General features: G+C 39.2%; 1 protein-coding gene across 1 annotated transcript in view; it reads left to right on the forward strand.

Moving 5' to 3' along the window:
* The first annotated feature begins 647 nt into the window (after nucleotides 1-647).
* The window catches only part of LOC140240488 (coiled-coil and C2 domain-containing protein 2A-like), a 42,664-nt gene continuing 21,767 nt past the window's right edge, over nucleotides 648-21,544 (forward strand). The window contains 19 exon segments of the mRNA XM_072320262.1: nucleotides 648-762; nucleotides 1,082-1,196; nucleotides 1,591-1,638; nucleotides 2,690-2,764; nucleotides 4,987-5,167; nucleotides 5,673-5,794; nucleotides 6,232-6,354; nucleotides 7,223-7,318; nucleotides 8,214-8,538; nucleotides 9,346-9,485; nucleotides 9,895-10,023; nucleotides 10,719-10,928; nucleotides 12,268-12,395; nucleotides 15,601-15,741; nucleotides 17,028-17,187; nucleotides 18,256-18,457; nucleotides 19,254-19,413; nucleotides 20,116-20,200; nucleotides 21,045-21,198. Of these exon segments, the coding sequence (XP_072176363.1) occupies nucleotides 755-762; nucleotides 1,082-1,196; nucleotides 1,591-1,638; nucleotides 2,690-2,764; nucleotides 4,987-5,167; nucleotides 5,673-5,794; nucleotides 6,232-6,354; nucleotides 7,223-7,318; nucleotides 8,214-8,538; nucleotides 9,346-9,485; nucleotides 9,895-10,023; nucleotides 10,719-10,928; nucleotides 12,268-12,395; nucleotides 15,601-15,741; nucleotides 17,028-17,187; nucleotides 18,256-18,457; nucleotides 19,254-19,413; nucleotides 20,116-20,200; nucleotides 21,045-21,198 (2,602 nt within the window). The 5' untranslated portion in view covers nucleotides 648-754.

A 21,544-nucleotide genomic window follows, 5' to 3' on the forward strand; every position in this document is an offset into this window, starting at 1 on the left:
AAGTGATTATTATTCTGTTTGCGCCGTGTTAAAACTGCGCTACGTGACTTAACTGTCCGAACATAAATGCCTAACTACGATGTAAACAATTTTATTACACAGTCCCATACGCGGACATCTGTGTGAGTTCAAGGATCACACGTTACTCGCGCGTGATTATGCAACTGACATTTGTACAATTTTCGCGTGACTAATGGTTAACGCTAGAGCCATTGCTAGACCTAACTAGACACTAGTTTGTTAACAATGTCTACTTCCTGACTTTGAGTTTGATAACTGCTCTCTATATTGAAAACAAGCCTGTGTCTTCAGTTCAGCACCAGGTTGTTCCACCATTACGCATTGATTAAGCCCTACAAGTGGTACTTTTTACTTTTTTCTGATATTGTTTCTGTTACGGTTCAACAACTCCCTTCAATCACTTGTCATTTAATCAAAATGGAATTCATATTATATAGGTCTAGACTATCCAAGATACTCTTTGAGGATTGATTACAACTTTGCAGAAGTATCAGTGGAGGCAAAATAGGTTCATAATAGATCTAGAAAACCCAGTCAGTGAGACATAAGTCTTTTAATACTAGATATGCATTGCATGATCTGGGCACTTTTATTTTGTTTTATTTAATTTTATCTGTTACAGAATACCATGATGCATGAGGACAAGACAATGCATACATCCTGCTGAGTGGAAAACCAGAGTAAAGCCCACATCACAGTTTTCTCTGAGGGGAAGACAAAACAGGAAGTCATCATGTCAGAGTGAGTACAGTAGCCATCAAACTAAGATTTTCATAGCCAGAAGCCAGATATCCAATATGAGCATATAGATCACACACTTTGTACGTTTAAAATGTCAATGATTTCTCAAATGTGCCATCCATCGGCAACTTTGGAATATTGTAACACACAAAGTCAGTCTTATGTCAGAAAATATTGAAGAAAGAACAATCACATGTATACTAGATATACATCATCCATGCTAGTCAGATAAAAGTCACATCTCATAAATGTACAAGCCAAAATTTGTTTTCCTAGGTATGTTGAACACCGAATGCATTTGTCTGTTACTTGTTGACAGAACGTTTAGAGAAAAAATTCGCCAGAGACGGCGTGACATGCGGGAGAACACGATGGACTCCACTCTCCTTGCAGAGGCGGCCTCTTCCCCACAGAGGAGCAGGCAGGAGGTTGAGGTAAATATCCACTCATCAAACATTGAATTTCAGCAATAATCATTTGAAATTCTTCATGACTTGTAGGGTTGCAAAATGAAGTAGCTTGCCAGAGTAGGTTGTGATGTGTCATTCTAGTGATAAAGTAAATTTCAAATTCAGAATCACTCTTCACAAATATTTATATCTGGACAGATCAATGAGATATCATCGGAGAAATGTGCATGCAGTTTCTGTGATTGAATTACTGTTGAATGCTATTCTGTTTACATTCTTTTGTTATTGAGAATATTGAGAATGGTATCTACGGTGGTATACTAGTATTCATCTGCATGTATCATGACTTTAAAATAATTTTTCCAATGAGTCATTGCTTACTCTTCTTAACAAGATTTTTGTTATATTTTATTTGCAGAATTTATCAGCAGCAGATGGTGGAGTGGATGAGGACATGCCTGCTGATGTGAGTTGCTCTGGAATATCTTGAATCTAAAGTTTAACTAGACTTAAAAGCCTATCTGCTTGATAGAGTGTTACTGCAGAGTACTGAGTAAATGAGCAAACTAGTGCTTGAAGAGAACAGATAGTCATGCAAGGAAAGGTGGGACAGCTGTGCAGTCACTTTTGGATTCTATAATCTAAAGTAAGGATACAGGATTAGGATGGGCATATGGAGTGGGTTCTTAGACTTGAATTTTTGCCACCATTGCAGTGTAGTTCACCTAGTGTCACATATTAACTGTTCCCTTTAGCTCTTCACCTTACACATTACATACAGAAATTGTATATCCTCGAATGGTATTTGCCATAGAAGTCATTAGGAAATGTTTACAATTTTTCTGTTTCAGGAAATTATAAATTTCAATAATCATCTGAGTCACAGTGATCATGGTCATTTCTGCTGCAAACTTGAAGACTGAGAAAATTCAATTGAATTTAATAGTTCCTACAAACACACATTCTTCCACAGCTTGAAAGGCTGATGGGGGTGTGGCAATGTGGACCAAACAGTATGCCACCTTGGCCTGTTCCAAATCTCAAAGAGGACAATTAGATTTTCTTGTAGTGGCCCAAGTGGGCAAGTCAGAATTTAAAAGTGTCCCTCTTAATCCGTCTCCCTGACTCCCTCTCTCTCTCTTCCTCTGTCTGTAGGTATCTATCTATCAATCAAGCTATCTATCTATCTATCTATCTATCTATCTATCTATCTATCTATCTATCTATCTATCTATCTATCTAATTGCTGTATTTATCTATCCATGTATGTATGTATGTTTTTATGTATGTATGTATCTATCCATCTTTATGCATATATATATATCTAATTGCCATATCTGTATGTATCTACCTATCTATCTATCTATCTATCTATCTATCTATCTATCTATCTATCTACCTACCTATCTATCTATCTATCTATCTATCTATCTATCTATCTATCTATCTATCTATCTATCTATCTGTGAACCTACCTATCTATTTATCTAATTACCATATTTATCTATCTCCCACAGCCCCTTGAGGAGCTCCAGCATGCAGAGAGTCTGATGGAGAAACTCACCCAGGACAGAGAGTCCAAGAAAAAAGAGGTGAGGGCACCCTCATCCATTGCTAACATATCTAGTCAGGCTTACAGATGCAGCCTTCCCATTATCCACACAAAATCCAGTCCAAATATAAATTAATCTGATAAAGAAAAAGTAAAATTTTACGAGTTTAACGGTAGAAAATTTTACTGAAATCGGATGAAAAATAAGAAAGTTATGAAATTGTGAAAGTTTTGATAATTTCTCAAAAACAGATCTTGTACAGTGGGTATGAATATGCAAATGAGTGAGCTAACCATGTCATACCCTCACAATTTTCCATTGATCGTGTGCAAAAAAAAAAAAAAATGAAATTCAATGTTTCAGCCATTGAAGTCTGAAACATGACGTTATTCCTGGTTGAATAACTTCAGGATAGTGATCAGTTAGATATATGAGGATTTGAGCCTCGGGCATAATTGTGTTTGAATGAAAAACTGGAAATTTCACAATTTTATGTACAAACTATATGGTACTGTAAGTTGTGAGGGAATGACATGCTCACTTTGCCATTTCATTTGTATATTCATATTAACTGTTCAAGATCTGTTTCCCCCAAAAAGAGCGAAACTTCGCAATGTCATAACTTCTTTATTTTTCATCTGATTTCGATCAAACTTATACCGTTGAACTCGTCATATTTTACTCTTTCTTATTAGACTAACTTATATTTGGACTGGATTTCCCCCTTAACCTATGGATGGCTATTGTATTATTGTGAGGATGAAATGAAGAAAAAAGTTACAGACCTCCTGGTCTTCTATATGACCAACAAATATCAAATTTGGTTATCTATTTTATTCTTCTTCTTTTTTTTGAGGGAGTGGGATGAAATATGTATTTGCTTTTATACAATGTTTGAATATATTTTACTGTTTGTACTATAATTTTTCAATGTTTGTGTGTGTTGGGCCCCAAGAAAAATAGAATCACTGTGATAATGAATCTTAAATGGGCAATCCATTCATTTTCTAATCTTTCTTTGATTCAAGTATGATTACCTCCGCCAAGGGGGGAGGTTATGTTTTCGTTACCGTTGGTTTGTTTGTTAGTTATTTAGTTCGTTCGTTTGTCCGTGTGCAAAATAACTCAAAAAGTAGTCAACGGATTGGGATGAAACTTGCAGGAAAGGTTGAGAATGACACAAGTAACAAACGATTAACTTTTGGTAGTGATCCGAGAATTTTTTTTGAATTTATGAAGGATATTTGATATTTTGGCAGGTAGGGTCAATGAACTTGGGAGTTCAGGCTGCGCGTATTTGAGGATTGCATGCGCGCACTAAAATGCGTGCTCTAGTTTCTGCTAGGGCGAGGCGCGCTGTGCAGTTGAGGGTTTATGACGTAACAAAGGCTTCTATATTGGGAAATCGGGTGGCTTTCAGCACACAATGCAGTACATATGGGTGGAAATCACTGGTCTCTGTGGAAGAACAAGATCAGTGCGGGTGGAAATGGGCTGCATGCTTGGCGGAGGTCTGCGCTCTCAGAGTGCTTCTCTAGTTTATTTATTGTTCCGTGCATTTTCAATGTGTGTGAATAAATAAATAAACAAACAAATTAGCCTTCATTTTTATTTTCTGCAGATTTGCAGTTTCTTTTACAGGTGAACTTCTAGCTCTCTATCATTTTAGATTTACTTAAGATGCAAATGACTTCCACATTCAGTGTACTCAGTAATTGTTATGACAGTGTTAACCCGTTGAGGATGAGTCCCGAGTATACTCAGGCAGGTGTCTATGGGAAATGCGTGTTGTAGCAAAATCAAACCGTCCTCAACGGGTTAATGGGGAAGCTATTCCACACATTCATGTGAATTCATTGCATGCAGAATGTTAAGTGATTGGTGGAAGTGGGAAGGAAATTTCACAATCTGTTCAAAATGTTTACATTTTGTCTAATTTCATGCACACTGTCTTTCAAGAGTGGATTTTGATAACTGTCCTACTTGTAGAAGGAGTGTGAAGAAAATTAAAGGGAATGTCGCAAATCTTCATGTTTATAATGAAGAGTACACATTCCCTCGACAGGTCACGGAGATGTGTGAAGTCAAATATTAAGTGGGCACACTTTTTCTGTATTAAAAAGAAGAAAACAAGTTATGTGAAATTCCTTTCACAATTTTTGAAACAACTACAATAATGCCATTGTGACATCGCAAACTCTGATAGGTCTAGAGAGCAAGTTTGACTTTCACCCTTCTGTTGTACTTTGTCAATGGCGTAGCTATTTGCATCCTTGGAACCAGCTGAGGAGGCAGAGTCTCAGGAGCCACCAAAGGCCCGACCCAGAAAAATTCCTCCTAGGAACAAGGCTGAGATTCCCACCATTCCTGAAACGGGCTTTGAGGAACCGGAGGAAGAGGACAAGCCAAAACCCAAAAAGAGAGCGGGCAAGGGGAAGAAAGGCAAGAGCTCCTACCATATTTGCTGAACCAGAGGAATGATATAATGTCGTTACTGTATTCAAGTTGTAAAATATGAAAGCATATATAGTTGCTTTCTTCTACATAACAAAAACAAGAACAAAAAACCACTAACACTAACAATCACTGACACTAACACAAATACCAATACTAACACAAACACTAACACGTACACTTACACTGACACTAACATAAACTCTGGCACTAACACAAACACTGACACAAAACATTAACACTAATGCTAGCACAAAAATACAAAAAGAGTACAAAACCTTACATGAAATATGAGACATTACTGTCCCTGGTCTTGGGGTTGTTTGTGACCATTCCATGCATACATCTTGCTCAATCTTATCATTTACATTGTATGGACATACTTTTGTGTATGTTTATGGATACCAGAGAATATGGAGCATCATCGATACTTTGTCTAGAGTATTATTGAGTATTTTAAGGAACCGATGTGTTTGTATCCATTCCATTTCAGAGCAACTAAACATGGCAGCAGCGGTTGAGGCAGCAAAGGCCGGAGTGCCCTCAGACCAGGCTGCCACTAGCCTTAATGCCACCATCAGAGAGAGGATTCGTAGGAAAATAACGGAGGCTAAGGTAAAGAAATGTATTAAATACCCAAACATTAAACACATTAATGGATCATAGATGAGTCAGAGTAATGAAGTAAGAGTAGTGGAGTTTTGAGTAAGAGAATCTTGCACTTGAGAGCAGGCAAAGGATACTGCCCTTGCCAGTAAAAATGGTGCGCATGACTGTATAATTTTTGTGAACATTCTAAATAATCAAGATATGAAATGTAAATTATGACAAATAACAAGATATTGTCTTCTGTCTTTCTAATAATCAAATGATAGAGGTATTGGCCGTCACTGACAATTCTTCACCATCAATTTGTTGTATGCACAAACTCTTTGTTTTGTTTACAATAGAAGAAGGAATCCATGAAACTTCCTAGGAATGATAATGTGCTGTGCATTGATACAGAATATGTACACTCATGTTTACCTTCTCTCCCTGAATGTTGAATGCAGGAGAAAGCTGAGGAAAGTATGAAGGATGAAGTGGCGCGGGATCCAGACAAGGACTTGCCTGCCAGGAGGTTGAGAGGGTTAAGGGCCAGGGATATGGCCACAAGATTTGACGAACCCTCACTGGTACAGCTGATTAGTCTATTAACTCACTGTATACTGCTACTTCTACTTCTGCTTTGAAGTCCTGGTGCAATGAGAATGAAAGCACAAGAAGGAAAAGTAGAGGAAAAGATATCAGTGTGTGTTTACATGTTTATAAGGTTCTGTTAGTAGTTGGGAATTTTTTATGTGCTTATTTCAGATCTGTAGGCCTATTGCTCTGCACTATTAAGGTTTTATACTTTCTTTTTTTAATAAATATATATTTTTTATCTTCAGTTCTGCAGTAATATTCTCCCTAGGTTGAAGCTATGTGGAGATTTTATTCAATAGTGCATCATTTATCTTTTAGAAGCGGCATACAGATTCACTGAAGTAATTCCAGTAGAATACGAATAATTGAAACAACGATGAGAAAATTTCTGTTCCCCTTATTTCTGACCATTTTAGGTAGTCTGTGAAAGCTCATGGATCACCTTCTGTTTCTGTATGAATTCTTTCTATATTTCTGTACGAAAAACATGTGAATTGATTATCTCTAAAAGCTCAAGCTCTTAGCTCTGGAAAATGTGCATCACTGATGTCTCATGAGCTCAGGATGCCATGACTTTTTTTCCCCTTTGTGATCGCTCAACCGTAACATCATTATGATGTCATTTTCTGAAATCACATGATCATCTCTGTCTACTATTTGTAAACATCATTTAAATTTTTTTTTTTTTGATTAGGTTAAATGTTAGAGTCGGTTGTAAGTCTGGTGTAGATGTGTTCTGATCCTTTTAGAGTTAGTTGTAGAAAAAAAAAACAGTAGGTGTAGACATCAGTGACCGTAGAAGGAGTAGTTTGCTTAAAATAGTTTTATAGAGATGATTTTCTTTTCCTCTCCTTTCAGCTGACAAAGGAGGAACTGGAGGAGGACAAGATGCTGAATGAATCCATCGTTGCCAAGTCAAAGTGGAGGGCAGCCTTCAAGCAAGTCAAAGCCAAGGTAGGGAAGTGACATTAATAGAATCCAGGTCTTTGATGTGGTATCTGCCGTCTGCTATTAAGAATCTCTTTCCATTTCAGTGGAAATGTTTATGAAACCGAGGCTATAAATTCATCAGAACATTTAGCAGTGACAGTAGGCTACAAAGATGGTGGAGAAATGCCACAGATAGATGATACGCAAAACCCCAAGGAGTAGGGAAAGAATATGAATAGCTGCTGCTGATGATGGTAAGGTTGATGATGATGACAGTTGTGTTGATATTGTGTATTTTTGCTGTCTTCGTAGTATATGTAAATGACTTTGGTTTGCTACCATGCCTATGGATAATAGCAAAGATCAGTTAGGATTATTGGTATATTTTATATGTAATGTATGCTGCATGTGTTCATCATGGCTTGTGATACTCAAAACTTATCCAGGGTTTCCATGTGCAACATGACATGTCAATACATTCCACTGAAACAACTCAACTAGAGCATCAGAGCCAGAATGGCTGTTGTCTTTGAATGGATTTTGGTGGTAGCTGGTAATTCTTCAAGTGTTACTCCTGTCAGGGTGTGTGGCCTGGGATGATACTAACACTGACTGAGGAGAAGGATATCAAGATATTGGCAGTCATATCACACAACACAAGGGGGGTGGGAAACACCTTCCTTTACTCCAACGACATCTCGCTAATGAAGGGTTCTCTGATGAAGCATGCCCAGAAAGCTTCCTTGTCAAGAGCAAGCAAAGCACAGTAGGTTCAGTAGATTCATAATAAATGCAAGTACTCTGTAAGTCATGTAGACTCTGATCACAATTTTTGCTCTGTCATTTGTGACCATCTCAGCCACAACTTTACTGCATGTGTTATAGAAGCATATTTATGTCTTCCATTCCCCATTGACAGCAAGCAGCTCTCCCCACCGAAGAGGAGGCATTCGACTTCTTCACTCGGAGCTACGACCCGGAACCCGAGCCTGCGGAGATCGCCTCCGAACCCCCCTCGGAGGACCAGCCGGGACCGAGTACTGGCAGGGATGCAGGCAAGCTGAAACCAGTCAAAGAGGATGAGGAGGAGGCGGAGGAGAGCAAGCCGCTACTCTCAGAAGTCTTCATCGACAAGGAGGCCTGGAAGTTGCAGCCGTCGCAGCTTATGCCTGCGGAGTACGTACCCCTTGGCCTCAGGGAAGAGAAGGAAAAAGGATTCTTCTTTGTGCCTAGCATCAAAACAGGTAATGCTCTCACTAAAGCCAGCATGGCACCTCTTGTATCATAGTCCTGTATAGACACTCTTTACAGAAACTAAAGTATTCCTGGCATTACTCAATTTTTATTCAGCATGATGCTTGAAAAATAACATTGAAAGTTTTACACATGTTACAGCTGACAGACAAAATACTGTAAGCATAATTCCTCATCAAACTGGCAGAATATTGCGTTGTCTGAAAGTAGTTTTCCATCGTCATATGCATTGAATTGAATTGATGGAATTGATTTGTTTTTGTATGACCACTGAGGAAGCGTTGAAAACTACTCATAAACATGCGATCATGGGACCAACAGCCTTATAGCCCCCCTTGGAAGGACTCGGCAGTGAGGATAGAGTGTCTTGCCTAAAGGCACAACCGCTGCAGCCAGGGGACTTGAATCAGAAACGTTGTGATGATTGATAGTCTTTGGCTTTATCCACTGAAACGCAACAGCACTGAATTCTATACTGGCTGCCTGATCCCTAACAAGAGATTCTGAGTTCAAATCCTGCCTACTGCATACATCCCAGCACACTTCACCCAATATTGTCCTGCAACCAGGTACATGTATATAGAATGGGTAGTCAATAATGATGGGATAATGAGAAGGTATTAATGACAGGGTCCTTTGGAAAAAAAAACAACAAAAAAACAAAGCAGAACAAAACAATTGCTTACACTATAAGGACACTTTTGCTGATGTTTAAGACCATATCATTGTTACCATCATATGAATGGTGATTTGCATGAATACTTTTTTTTTCTTTACTGTGTCATTGTCACTCTCAGTACCTGCAGAGCAGAAGGTGCCTGAGAACACTCAGCCAAGGTACCTTGAGGACGAGGGTTTCTATGTTGGTGTCAGGCCTGACGTATCTCAGAGGAACCAGAATATCATGGAGCACCGCCTCCTCCAAAGACCAGACAAGGTCTGTCTTCCTGCATCATTTCTGAATGCCCTGAAATGGTTAAAATGTTTAGGATTTTGTGTCTCATTTATGATGTATGAGATGAAATTGATCTGTGCATCAATTCAATTTTTGAGAAAGTGATCCACTTAAAGGAAAAAAAAAATGGTTTTGATTTGGAAAGGCTTGCACAACAGAACTCTCCCAGTCTGATTATCACAGTTAAAAACTTCTAATTTTGCCTGACACAATGTGTTACTCTTTGATTGTCTTGGTTACTATTCTTTGATTTGAAAAGAAGTCAAGCTACAGACTACATCTTAGTTTATGCCTTTAGATCTCTCACCCTGAATTTCTGTTCATTGTAAATTTTGTCGCATTTGAAAGTACAATTGTGTGATTGTATGACTATTGATGTTTTCACACACAGGGTAAAGGCTGGTTTGGGGAGGATGGACGTATTTTAGCCCTTCCAGACCCAGTGAAGCAAACACCAACCAGACCAAGGATTATCCCTAATGAGGAAAGAGAGCCAGAACTGCAGACCATCTTTCGAAAGGTAAGATCTGCAGATTTGATGTGGGGGGGGGGGGGGGGGGGGAGGGGGAGCACCGTGGTACCTTGAGTGAGACTTTGTGTCCCCTAAAGTGAGGCTCTGTGGTACCTTGACTTAAGCTGTGTGGTACCTTGAATGAAGCTTTGTTGTACTTTTAAGTTAATGAGGTTCTGTAGTACCTTAAACGAGGTTTTGAACTGTGAAGTGGAGATTGTGAGGACAAATCAAAGGGCATACGTGCAGGGACAAGATGTTTAGCTCATGTTCCTTATTTCCCAGGCCTATCAATCAATGCCTGTCAGTGTCGGGTTTATGACAGAGGAAGAGCTCTCTGAGAGAATGGTGCTGGCATTGAAGAGGATACTCCATGTGAATCAAACTGTATCTTATTCATTGCTATTATTAAATAGCTGCTGCTGCACAAATGTTACATTTTCTTGTTCCTCCTACTTCACCAACTCGGCTCCTTGTTCAAAGACTTCTCCCTCCATCTATATATGGTATGATAATTTGTTATCTCTGTGTTTTGATTTGCATTTTGTGCTTTTAATTTACAAGAGATAGTATTAAGCTTATTATACATGTTTTTAAACAAGTACAGGGGGCATTGATCAAAGCAACAAATGCCAAGTTAATCATTATACATTAATTGAAAGCACAGCTTTCCAAAGCATTTGTTTTACGTTGTTATCCCTCAGGCCATGACATCAGATATCCACCAGGGTTTCAGCCTCGACCTGGACGCGGCGGAGAGCGTGCACCAGATCGACATCGACATCAACACCTTGGTCTTCACCCACCACCCTTTCTTCAGCAAGGAGCACGTCCTGGCCTCCAGACTCCGGCAGCAGTATGACCAGTACCTGAGGCGCAAGCAGCGGGACATGGCCCAGTACCTGACAGACAAGGTGAGGGAGTGCTGGATCACTGCCTCAGATCCTCTCTTTAACTCTTCATACCAAGCTTTGTCTGCCTATTGGCTCGTCCTCTATGTATAGGCCTATTCATACAGCCACCATTAGTCGGGATGACGTGGGTCGTGATTTGAATCACAACACAAGAGCTAGTTTTTTATGTGTGTGGATGATGAGTGATGAGTGATCTAAAACATTTGGAGAAAACCTGTACGAGATTTGTTGCACTAGGTTTATATGCTGATTCCAATGAATTTTGCTTTGCATTTTAAACAGCAAAGTCCTTGCACAATTACGAAAATGTGCTCAATATTAATACTCATGCATTTTACTAACATAGATATGAGTTCTTGTAAAGAATCATAACAAGTTTATTAGTTAAGGGGTTTGTTATGGGTTGTTTTGTTCTGTTTCAGATTATTTTCTGCAGTAGTGAAATAATCTTGTTAACAATATCATTATTCATTGAATGTTGCTCATTACAACAACAGTTATTCACTGAAATTTTTGCTATCAAATGAATATCATAGTTCAATCTATACTTCTCATTATAGCAACAATTATTCACTGGAAGTTTGATATCAAATGAATATCACAGTACAGTCCATACTTCTCATTATAGCAACTAACATTTTTTATACAACACCTATTTAGAATGTATCCGATTGGTCCATTGCCCATCACGTGACATTTAGTGAAAAGTTCCATTGCACGCTCTGGCTGTCAGCAGTGCAATTTAGTTTGACCAAAATGTTCCATTGCACGCGCTTTGATGTCACAATAAACAAACATGTGCCGCGCGCGCACTCAACAATTACAAGGGCGCTTACAAGCGCGTACTTTTGTCACTCATTTTTGTAAACAACTTCGTTTTGCATACGTCACGTGCACATGTACATACACGGTGACTGTGACTGTGACAGTGTGAGGCTACTCATTCGTCTTTCACGGAAAATGGTTGCCATTTCTGTGCTAAATTCAAGAGTCTGTGAGTACCCAATCTGTTGACGTTTGAGGTGTTGTATAAAACAAATAGTGTATGGTCTTTACTCGTGCAATGGAACCAGAGCTTGCACTCGGTGAAAGATGAGGTGCACTATTCAACTCGGCTTCGCTTCGTTGAATAGAGCGCCTATGACTTTCACCTCGTGCGAAATCTTTTTCCATTGCACTTGTGACCATTAACTATTTGCATACTGTCATAAGATCTGTTAAGTGGATTTATTGCTTTTCCCATTATGAACTGCTTCCTAGCAGTTTCTTATGTGATATAGTCGCACAGGTGTCCCAGTTGTATGCAAGGAACAAATGATTCTTTCTTTCCTCTGGCCAGCTCCAAGCCCTGAAGTCTGCAGTGACTAGCCTACAGGAGCAGATTATGAATGCGTACAATATTGGCATGGATCAAACCATTACTGAGGAGACGTCTCGGCAGGTCCAAGACTACAAGACAGAGATCAGGTGAGAGATAACAGATCTCTTTCTCTATTTCTCTCCTGTCTGTTTTTCAGTCTCTTTGCTTTTGTCTCTCTCTTATGGTTCTAGGATAATTACCCCCTGGACAAATACCCAGACCCTTCCCCTGACCCTTACCCGAAAAGCAATCCTGACCCTAATCCTAGCCCTAACCAAAGTTCTAACCCTAAACCTAACCTAAAAGGGTGTGTACAGTTCTGGTCGAGGTGAGGATTTAGCTTTTAACATTTTGCGAGATATTCAGGAACCACTCTATGAGATGTCAAAGAGACTGCGATTCTAAGGGGTATCAAAAGTTTATTTGATGAAATTCGGTTTTGAAATGGCTGAGATATCCAAAAACAAGGTGAAACAAAGAGATCTTAATAAAGTTGTGGCCTGTAGTCTTTTATTATTATCATTTTTTTTGGATATCTCAGCCATTTGAAAACCAATTTTCATCAAATAAACGTTGAATCCTTCTTAAAATTACATCCTCTTTCATATTTCATAAGAGGTTTCTCAGTATCTCACTTAGGAATGTTCAAAACATGAATCCCCACCTAAACCAGTACTGTACAGTCCCTTTAATCTTTACTGTTACCCTATCACTAACTGGTATTTAGCTGAGGAGTAATTGCCCTGGGGAGGTAAGTGACTTTATATGCTCTATATCTATATCATTCTCTCACTTGCTCACTATATGTTCTGTCTCCTTCCCCAATCTTCACTTGCCCCTGTGTAAATGCTTTCATTTGGTATTACAGTTTCCATAACCCTTTTATCCCCAGCTCATTTGTACACCCTTTCATTTGGCTGGACAGTTTCTATAACCCTTTTATTCCCACCTTAGTGTAGACCCTTTCATTTGGTGGAACAGTTTCTATAACCCTTTTATTCCCAGCTCTGTGTAGACCCTTTCATTTGGCTGGAGAGTTTCTATATCATTTTTATTCTCGCTATCGCCAATGACGTAAAAATTACCCGGATGTGGCTTTTTCATCAAGATTTAGTGCACTTCGTAGCAAGGGCACTTCCGGTGCGGGGCATAATTTGCACAGCGCTAGCATGCGCGTACGTGTACCTTACCTATAGTGCCGCGCCGACCACGGATACTAGTACAGTACATGTACAATGTACAATAGGCGGCTGTACCGCCGAGCCAGCGAGTGGCCAGGCCTGTCATACTCGTACACTGTAGTCCCCGCATGCATTGCCCTAGACCGGAAAAGTTTCTAAAACCCTTTTATTCCCAGCTCAGTGTAGACTCTTTCATTTGGCTGAACAGTTTCTATACCATTTTATTCTCAGCTCAGTGTAAACCCTTTCATTTGACTGGATAGTTTCTATAACCCTTTTATTCCCAGCTCAGTGTAGACCCTTTTATTTGGCTGAACAGTTTCTATACCATTTTATTCTCAGCTCAGTGTAGACCCTTTCATTTGGTTGGACAGTTTCTATAACCCTTTTATTCCCAGCACAGTGTAGACCCTTTCATTTCGCAGGTCAGTTTCTACAACCCTTTTATTCTCAGCTCAGTGTAGACCCTTTCATTTGGCTGGACAGTTCTATAACCCTTTTATTCCCAGCTCAGTGTAGACCCTTTCATTTCGCTTGACAGTTTCTATAACCCTTTTATTCCCAGTTCAGTGTAGACCCTTTTATTTGGCTGTCTTCCTCCTATCTTTTTCCTCTCTTGATATGTCTTCTTATTCTCCTCACCATACAATAGTATGCCCCATGCTTTAAACTTTCCCAATTTTTCTCTAGATGCACCTTTGTCTTCCTCTTACATTTTTGCTGGCTGTTATCGATATTCCATTTCTCACATTTTCTTCTCTTGCACTTTCCCTTGATCTCTTTTCTCTGTGGTATTAGCTGTGCGCCCTCTTTCTTAATTTGTCTGTGTCCCTCCTCATCCAAGACCTATCTCTTTCACACAGCTATGCCATCACAACTCGTCTATCTACTGTGTACAGCACTTTATGCAACATGACTTGAACTAATGATGGTTTTAGTGAATTTTTGTTCAGGCTGGAGTATACATTTTTCGATTTTTCTGCCCTAGTGAATTTCCCTTGTCTTGTTTTAGCTTGGTCACTTAGGTGTCCCTGTGTCATTTTCCCCCGAACATTTAGGTTGCCTGTTATATTAATTTGTTTAGTGTAGACCGTCTTCTTGTGTATGCTTTTTGCAAAGGGTTAGGGGAGCTCATTTGTCAAGCAGCATATTACACAGCAAAGCCAGGCTACGCTTGGAGTGCCCAGTGTATCTAAGACCTGGGACTTCTAGAAAGTTTAAAGATGATGCAACACTACTGATGCTCTTGGTAGTTTCCTTGACTATATCCAATTTACACATGGGTCATCTGTCAGGCCCTAATCGCCTGAGGTGTCCCTGAAACATCCTACTCCACTACATTTAAGGCAGTTAAAAGCATTATTTACCATTTGCAGCTTTAGTGCTTAAATATATTTCTAAAATGTGAGTTAGGGATAGAAACAACCAATGTAAAAATATAAATCAGTATAATCCATGTTAAGTATTGTTAAATATTCAAAATGTGAACAAAAATAAAAAAAAAAAGTTTCTTGAATAAACCATGTACAGATAATGACTTTTTGACAAAAATAGTGATATCTTCTTATGTTTTAGGCTGTATTGCAAATTTTTTATATGGCATGATTGTTTGTGATACATCTGACCTACACATATACATTGAATGTGATAACTTGAACATTTTTGAAATCACTACTCCCAATTGGTAAACAGGTACCTTAAGTCTGACCCCAGGCATGGTGATACACTAGACTACCAGGGAGATGCTTCTAGATCTTGTAGTGACTTAAGCTTTCAGATGGAATGAGTATAGACCTGGTGTGCCCTCTCTCAAACTCTATTCACTGCATCATTGGAATCTTATGACTTTCTCCTGGTTACTTTGCTGGAATAATAAATCCTGCATATATCTTGCAAGACATAGTTTGCTTCTCAATTCATATGTATCACAACCAACCATTTTCCTCACCAATACAACGGACTCCCATTATGATGAAGTCCTCAGGACCGGTAGTTTTCTTTCGTTATGTCGACATTTCGTTATGAACCAAACAAATAACCAATAGAATTACACAGAGCGAATAATGTTGCGACCTGGATTTTTACTTCGTTGTAACTGGAATTTCATTTAATATTATACATATTTTCAAAGGCAAACCCGTCGACTGAGGGACTACGAATTGCAGCATGATCGACAGCTGCTGAGAGGAATGCTGAAGACGTGGAGAGAGATCAAGAAACTTCGAGAGACTGACAACTGTATCAACACACCGGTCAAACTGACCATCAGGAAGTGAGTATACATTGCCTTATACTCTGCCATGTCTCAAAGCAGGAGGAAGTGGATATTAGAGTAATCTCATTTTCATCAATTGACAAATTCTCTTCATCAATCAAATGTTATTTCTAATGCATCACTCACTGTTATGAGAAACATACCGCCTATTGCTTTAGGCTTGCGTTGATGTACAGATTCTCAAGAAGCATTTTGGGAAGTTGAGGGGCTGATGCAATAGTAACCCTGTTGACAGCTACAGATGTAGTATCTCACTTACATTTTAAACCTGTTAGCTCAGACCCAACATCCCAGGAGGTTTAAAGAAAGAAAGTTGCTAGTTCCACTAAAGAAAGGCCTATAATGTAGTTTATTTATTTTTTTTTTATGTGAAGAAGACTATTGCCACCATCAAGATGGATTAGAATTACTTCTGAGCCATATGGAGGACTGGATTTTGCTCTGTGATGGCACTGCCAAAAACCATCAAAGTGCTGTCTGAATAAAAACATCAGGTACATTAGGTCCCAGGGAGCAGTTTGAATCCTTTGAAGGTCACTCCGGCCTCTTCTGAAGGAATAATTTTGCTGTGTTGTTGTACTCAAGCAACGCTATTGAAAGAACTAACTGAACGAGAATTTGGAGTATATTGGATCCTTGGGAGTGTTGGAAAGCCTTCCAATATCTTGGAATTGAGAAATTGTTTTTATGCCTCCACCACGAAGTGTTGCTGGAGGTGTTATGTTTTCAGGTTGTCCGTCCGTCCTTCCATCCGCCTTTGTCCGTCCTTCCATCTGTCCTTCCGTCCATCCTTCTGTCCATCTGTAATCAATTTTTGGACAGCGTAACTTGGAAACCACTTTAGATATCCCAATGAAGGCTTGCACATGTATGTATAAGTGGACAAAGTTGTGCCTATCAACTTTTTGGTGCACATGCTGAAGGTCAAGTTCTTAAATTTCACTTTTTCTCCCATATCTTTTCATTGCCTGAAGGTTTTTTGTTTTTTGCTTTGTTTTGTTTTTGTTTTTTGTTTTGTTTTGTTTTTGTTTTTTGTTTTGTTTTGTTTTTGTTTTTTTTTAAACTTAGTGAATACCTGTAATACCAGAAACTGTCATCTCACATTGTCAAGACGTGCGGTAGATATATTGGGAGAACCATGCGATATGGAGGAGGCATACCAGTCACCACTATGACATTTGTAGTCTTTTTTTTTGGGGGGGGGGGGGAGGAGGATGCTGGGAGGAAGGAAAAGGGGTAAAGAGGCTTCCCTTGATGATGAATGTACGATTGTCCCGATGCAGAGAGGAAACCAATGCAGCTGAGGATGAGGCAGTGATAGCCAGGGAGCTGAAGGAGGAACTAGCAGAGGAGAGAGAGAACTACGAGGAGGAGTACAGCAGACAGGTGGAGCAGTACAGAGCGGCTCTCCAGAACTGGAAGGAAGAGAAGAAGCTAAACAAGGTTAGACCAACATAAATTCACAGGCATTTCTTCGCATTAGATTCTGAACATGATTCCTTCTCTGTGAAGAGAAATAGTAAAAATCAGTTAGTACTACAAACAAGTTCAGCATGGATATCATTGTCATTGGTTTGTGTGTGTGTTTTTGTTTTTGTTTTTTTCTGGGGAGGGGGTAGTGGGATTGAGAAGGACTATACTGTAAAGGCTGTTATTTTCGCATATAGATATTTTGGCGGAATGAAGAGGTCAAGGACATGTTGTTTTTGCAATTTTGACACCTCGGCTATCATAAGTGCGCTATTGCCTGTCTGTCATGAGATATTTTTGCATTTGGTTAAATTCGCAGTCCAAGAGTGATTCATGAAATGGGCAAAAGTTAAACCCTCGCAAAAGAAAAAAAAAACAAAAAAAACTCCAAAAAACAAAACCAGTTTATACAGAATTCCGATGAAGAGGGACCAGTACATACTATCTCATGTACAGGCACACCATTGGGAAGCTTGATTTTTTTTTCATGTACCGTGTATGAGATCATTCATGACTTGACAGGATTATCAGCAATACAGTTACTAATAATTGTCCCACTGTTTAAAAATTTCCCCAAAGCAGGGTGTTGGGATATGTCACAGCGCGATGAGAATATGATATAAAACAATGTTGATCCATTGGTTCCTATAACTCTTGTGTCGTATTGTGTAGGTATTGTCATAATACACGCTTTTAGATTCTGCAAACCACAATGGGCAAGTGCAAAGAAATTTTAACATGGGGTAAGCTTGCCACAAATTGTGGCAGGTAGGTTTTCAAACCTTCCTACAACCAGTTCAGAAGATGGGCAGTGTTAAGGCAGCACTATCCATCATAGTACATTTTATCTACCTAGCGTCTATGATGGGTCTTTTTCTTTTTATCACAAAAAAGGTACATATCTTTTAGTAGAGTTTAGAATGCTAGGATTGGTAATCTTCTTGCATGCAAGATTCTGTAACCTCTGCTGTCCTAGTACATCCCATCATATTAAAGATGTGGCCCAAAGATGGTTACCACAATCCACTGTTTGCCTGACAGGCCAAGTTGAAGAAGAAAAAGAGGAAGAAGTCTGAGAGCGGTTCGAGGGAGAACCTGACCGATGCGGGTCAGGATGGGGAGAATGAGGAGGAAGACTTGATGGAGGAGACGCCGAAGCCAACCAAGCCGGTCCACGGCTTCCAGGAGGATGAGGTCACTCAGCAGATCAGTGAGAAGCTGAAGAAGATTAGACGCAAACCAGGTCTGGACCCCATCGTCTCTTTGTTTGTTTATTAGTTTTCTTTGTGGCATGATGATGTGATATTCCATGAATAAAAAGGTGCATCAATGCTGTCCCATCTCCTGTAAAGTGGAAAGTTTCACGGTGTGGAAATTTGTACGCATTTCACGTACCCAGAAGCTACACGTACAAAGTGTAGCACGAAATTAAAAGCACATAAATATTTTTGCATGTCATATATTCCAGTAGTTACAAAGTCCTGTGTCCGCAGGATTAAAAATATTTGAAATTCATCTTACCCGGCGGAACACTAAAAATTGCTTACATGAAAATGTCCACTTTTACAGTATGTGGACTGAAGTGAACTGATTGAAAAGCTGAATTTTTGCTGTGCGTTAATCTACTTAGTTTGATTGACAAGGCTATTGTAATAATTATATATATATTTTTATAATGAAAAAAGATGTGTCTGTTTATACAGGGTTCAAAAAGCTAGGGTTTATTATCACGCTTGCAAATTTGTGTCTGTGTGATCATGTGGATGTAATTCCAATGTTTATGGAGTAGTATAGTATTTTGATAGACTGATATCAACATATGTCTCCTTCAAGAATCTGTTACAAGTGATGGCAGAGATGATGGTATAAAGCTGTGAAAAAATTTGAGAACACAGTCATATGCTGTTTTTCCGCTTAATGTACATGAAAGTTTTATTACTAGAGAAGTAACCAAGCCAACAGACATGTGTACAAAACATGCAGTCCATGAAATCGCAAAATGGCCATCATGCTGTGATTGATTCTTTGCTGTTTTTCAGGAGAGCCAGAACTACATGTAGAGATGAGTAACTCAGCCGTCATCACCCCAACCAAGGACTGCTCGCGGCCGGAGCAGGCACGGCGCAACGATTTGCAACGCTATCGCTGCTTCGTCAAAGTTCTCATTAATGAGAAGGAGGTTTCCAGGACAACCACAAAGTAAATTATTTCATACAGTGGACTTGCACCGTACATGTGAAAATGAGCTCTTACACAAAACAATTATGTGTTTGTCATGTTTCTAAATCATTGTTTGATTCACTGTCCACAGGACTATCTTGTCTTAAGTGATAACAAACAGATATTTTCACTTTATATACAAAAATATTTTCATTTGCGAAATCTCAATCAGCCCATATTTGCTGAAATTGGCCCAGCACCTCCCCCCCCCCCAGAAAATAATGATAATAATAATGATAATGATGATAATAATGATGATGATGATGGTGATGATACTACTACTACTACTACTACTACTACTACTACTACTACTACTACTACTACTACTACTACTACTACTACTACTACTACTACTACTACTACTACTACTACTACTAATAATAATAATAATATTAATATCACTACCAAAATTTGATTATGTGTTCCTTGTGTCATAATCAACTTTTCCTGCAAGTTTCATTCAAATCTGTGCACAACTTTTTGAGTTATTTCGCAAACAGACAAACAAACCAACACCGATGAAAAGATAACCTCCTTCCTTGATGGAGGTAATAAGTAATTGCATGAAAGTTTCCCCTGTAACAGTATCAGCAAACAGTGCTCCTTGTACTCTTAGTTCTAGAACTTCTTCTTTGAGCTTTATCCATCATGGTCCCCGCCATTTCCTCTCACTATTCCCAGGTCATTGTCATCTGATTTCACCGTTCACTTTGGGAGCATCTTCAACGTCCAGATTGTGACCTGGCCAGAAAGCATCAAAATTCAGGTATGAGAACTTGATAGAGAGCTTCTGATGAATGGCTCACTCACAGAAATTTAGTATCCATCATCACAGAAAAATCTAGAGGCACTTAAAATAGAGCATGCGAAGCTATGCCGAGGCCATAGGGTCAGTAATGCTGTAGGTTCATCCTGGAAATAAACAACAACCTGGATTTGGATCAAATTCATGATCACCACCAGATAATTATCCCCTGTTCCTTTTATCTCAATTTTCCTGTCAACAACAGAAAAAGAATCAAAATCAATTTAAAACTTTTTGATTAATATTGCTAACAGTTAAACAAAGAAACGAGCACACATACGCACAGAGGCGAAAATGAAACTTTTTTGGCATACAAATGTTAGGTAACAACAAAGCGTATCTGGGCAATTACCCCCAGAAGGCAATTACCCCACTGGCTAAGTACTGGTTAGTGGTAAGGTTAGAGTAAAGATTAGGGTTAGGAGTTTGGGTCAGGGTTAGGATTAGGTTCAGGATTAGGATTAGGATTAGGGCCAGGGGAAAGGTCCGGGGTAATTGTCCAGGGGATAATTGCTGTATACCCCAACAAAGAAGTGGTAATGGTATGTTGTAAGCAACAAGTTGCCTTTTACACAATTTGAAATTGAAGGAGGGAGGAGGATAGGAGATAGGGACAGTTGTAAGGGAGAATGGGATTTGTATGGAAGAATGGTGTCATAGTGTTCATGTGATAAAGTCTAGTAGTACAGTGTACTTTCAGAAAAGAGCTGCATGTAAATGGCAGTGTTTAGGATTTCTGGCATAGATGGATATGACCACATCTGGATGCTGATCATGTTACTTTGCTTCTAACATCTTCTTCCAGCTGTTTGAGGCCGGTGTCCTGAACAACACCCACATGGCCAACATCTACCTGAATGCCCCGGACACCCAGATGACCACAGACAAGGTCAGCGTAGAGCAGTACGAGTTCAGCAGTGACCTGAAGGTGACCTTTGACCACAGCGCTGTAGGCAGCGGTGAGTTTAGTAACCTCAAACTGTTTGGTGCAAGCTGTTCATGTGCCTGACAACTTGGTACATGTCTTAGAAAATTATTCGAAAAAAAGGTGAAAAAAAAAGAAGAATAAATGTGTATTAAATTCTCATGGGAGGTACATTTTTGCTATTCTTATATCATTCATGCAAAACCTGTCTGTTTTGTTTACACATTTCCTCTTGATTTGGTCATTCCCCATGAAATCTGGGGTGAGGAGATAAGAGAAAGCATTTTGTAAATATGCATACAATACTCTTTCAGGAAAATTAATGTGTTCTAGGCATCATCATATTTAAGATAGTGTGCATGCCACTAGTTGCAGGACTC

Source organism: Diadema setosum, chromosome 17, assembly GCF_964275005.1.
Source record: "Diadema setosum chromosome 17, eeDiaSeto1, whole genome shotgun sequence".
In the NCBI taxonomy this organism is placed as follows: Eukaryota; Metazoa; Echinodermata; class Echinoidea; order Diadematoida; family Diadematidae; genus Diadema; species Diadema setosum.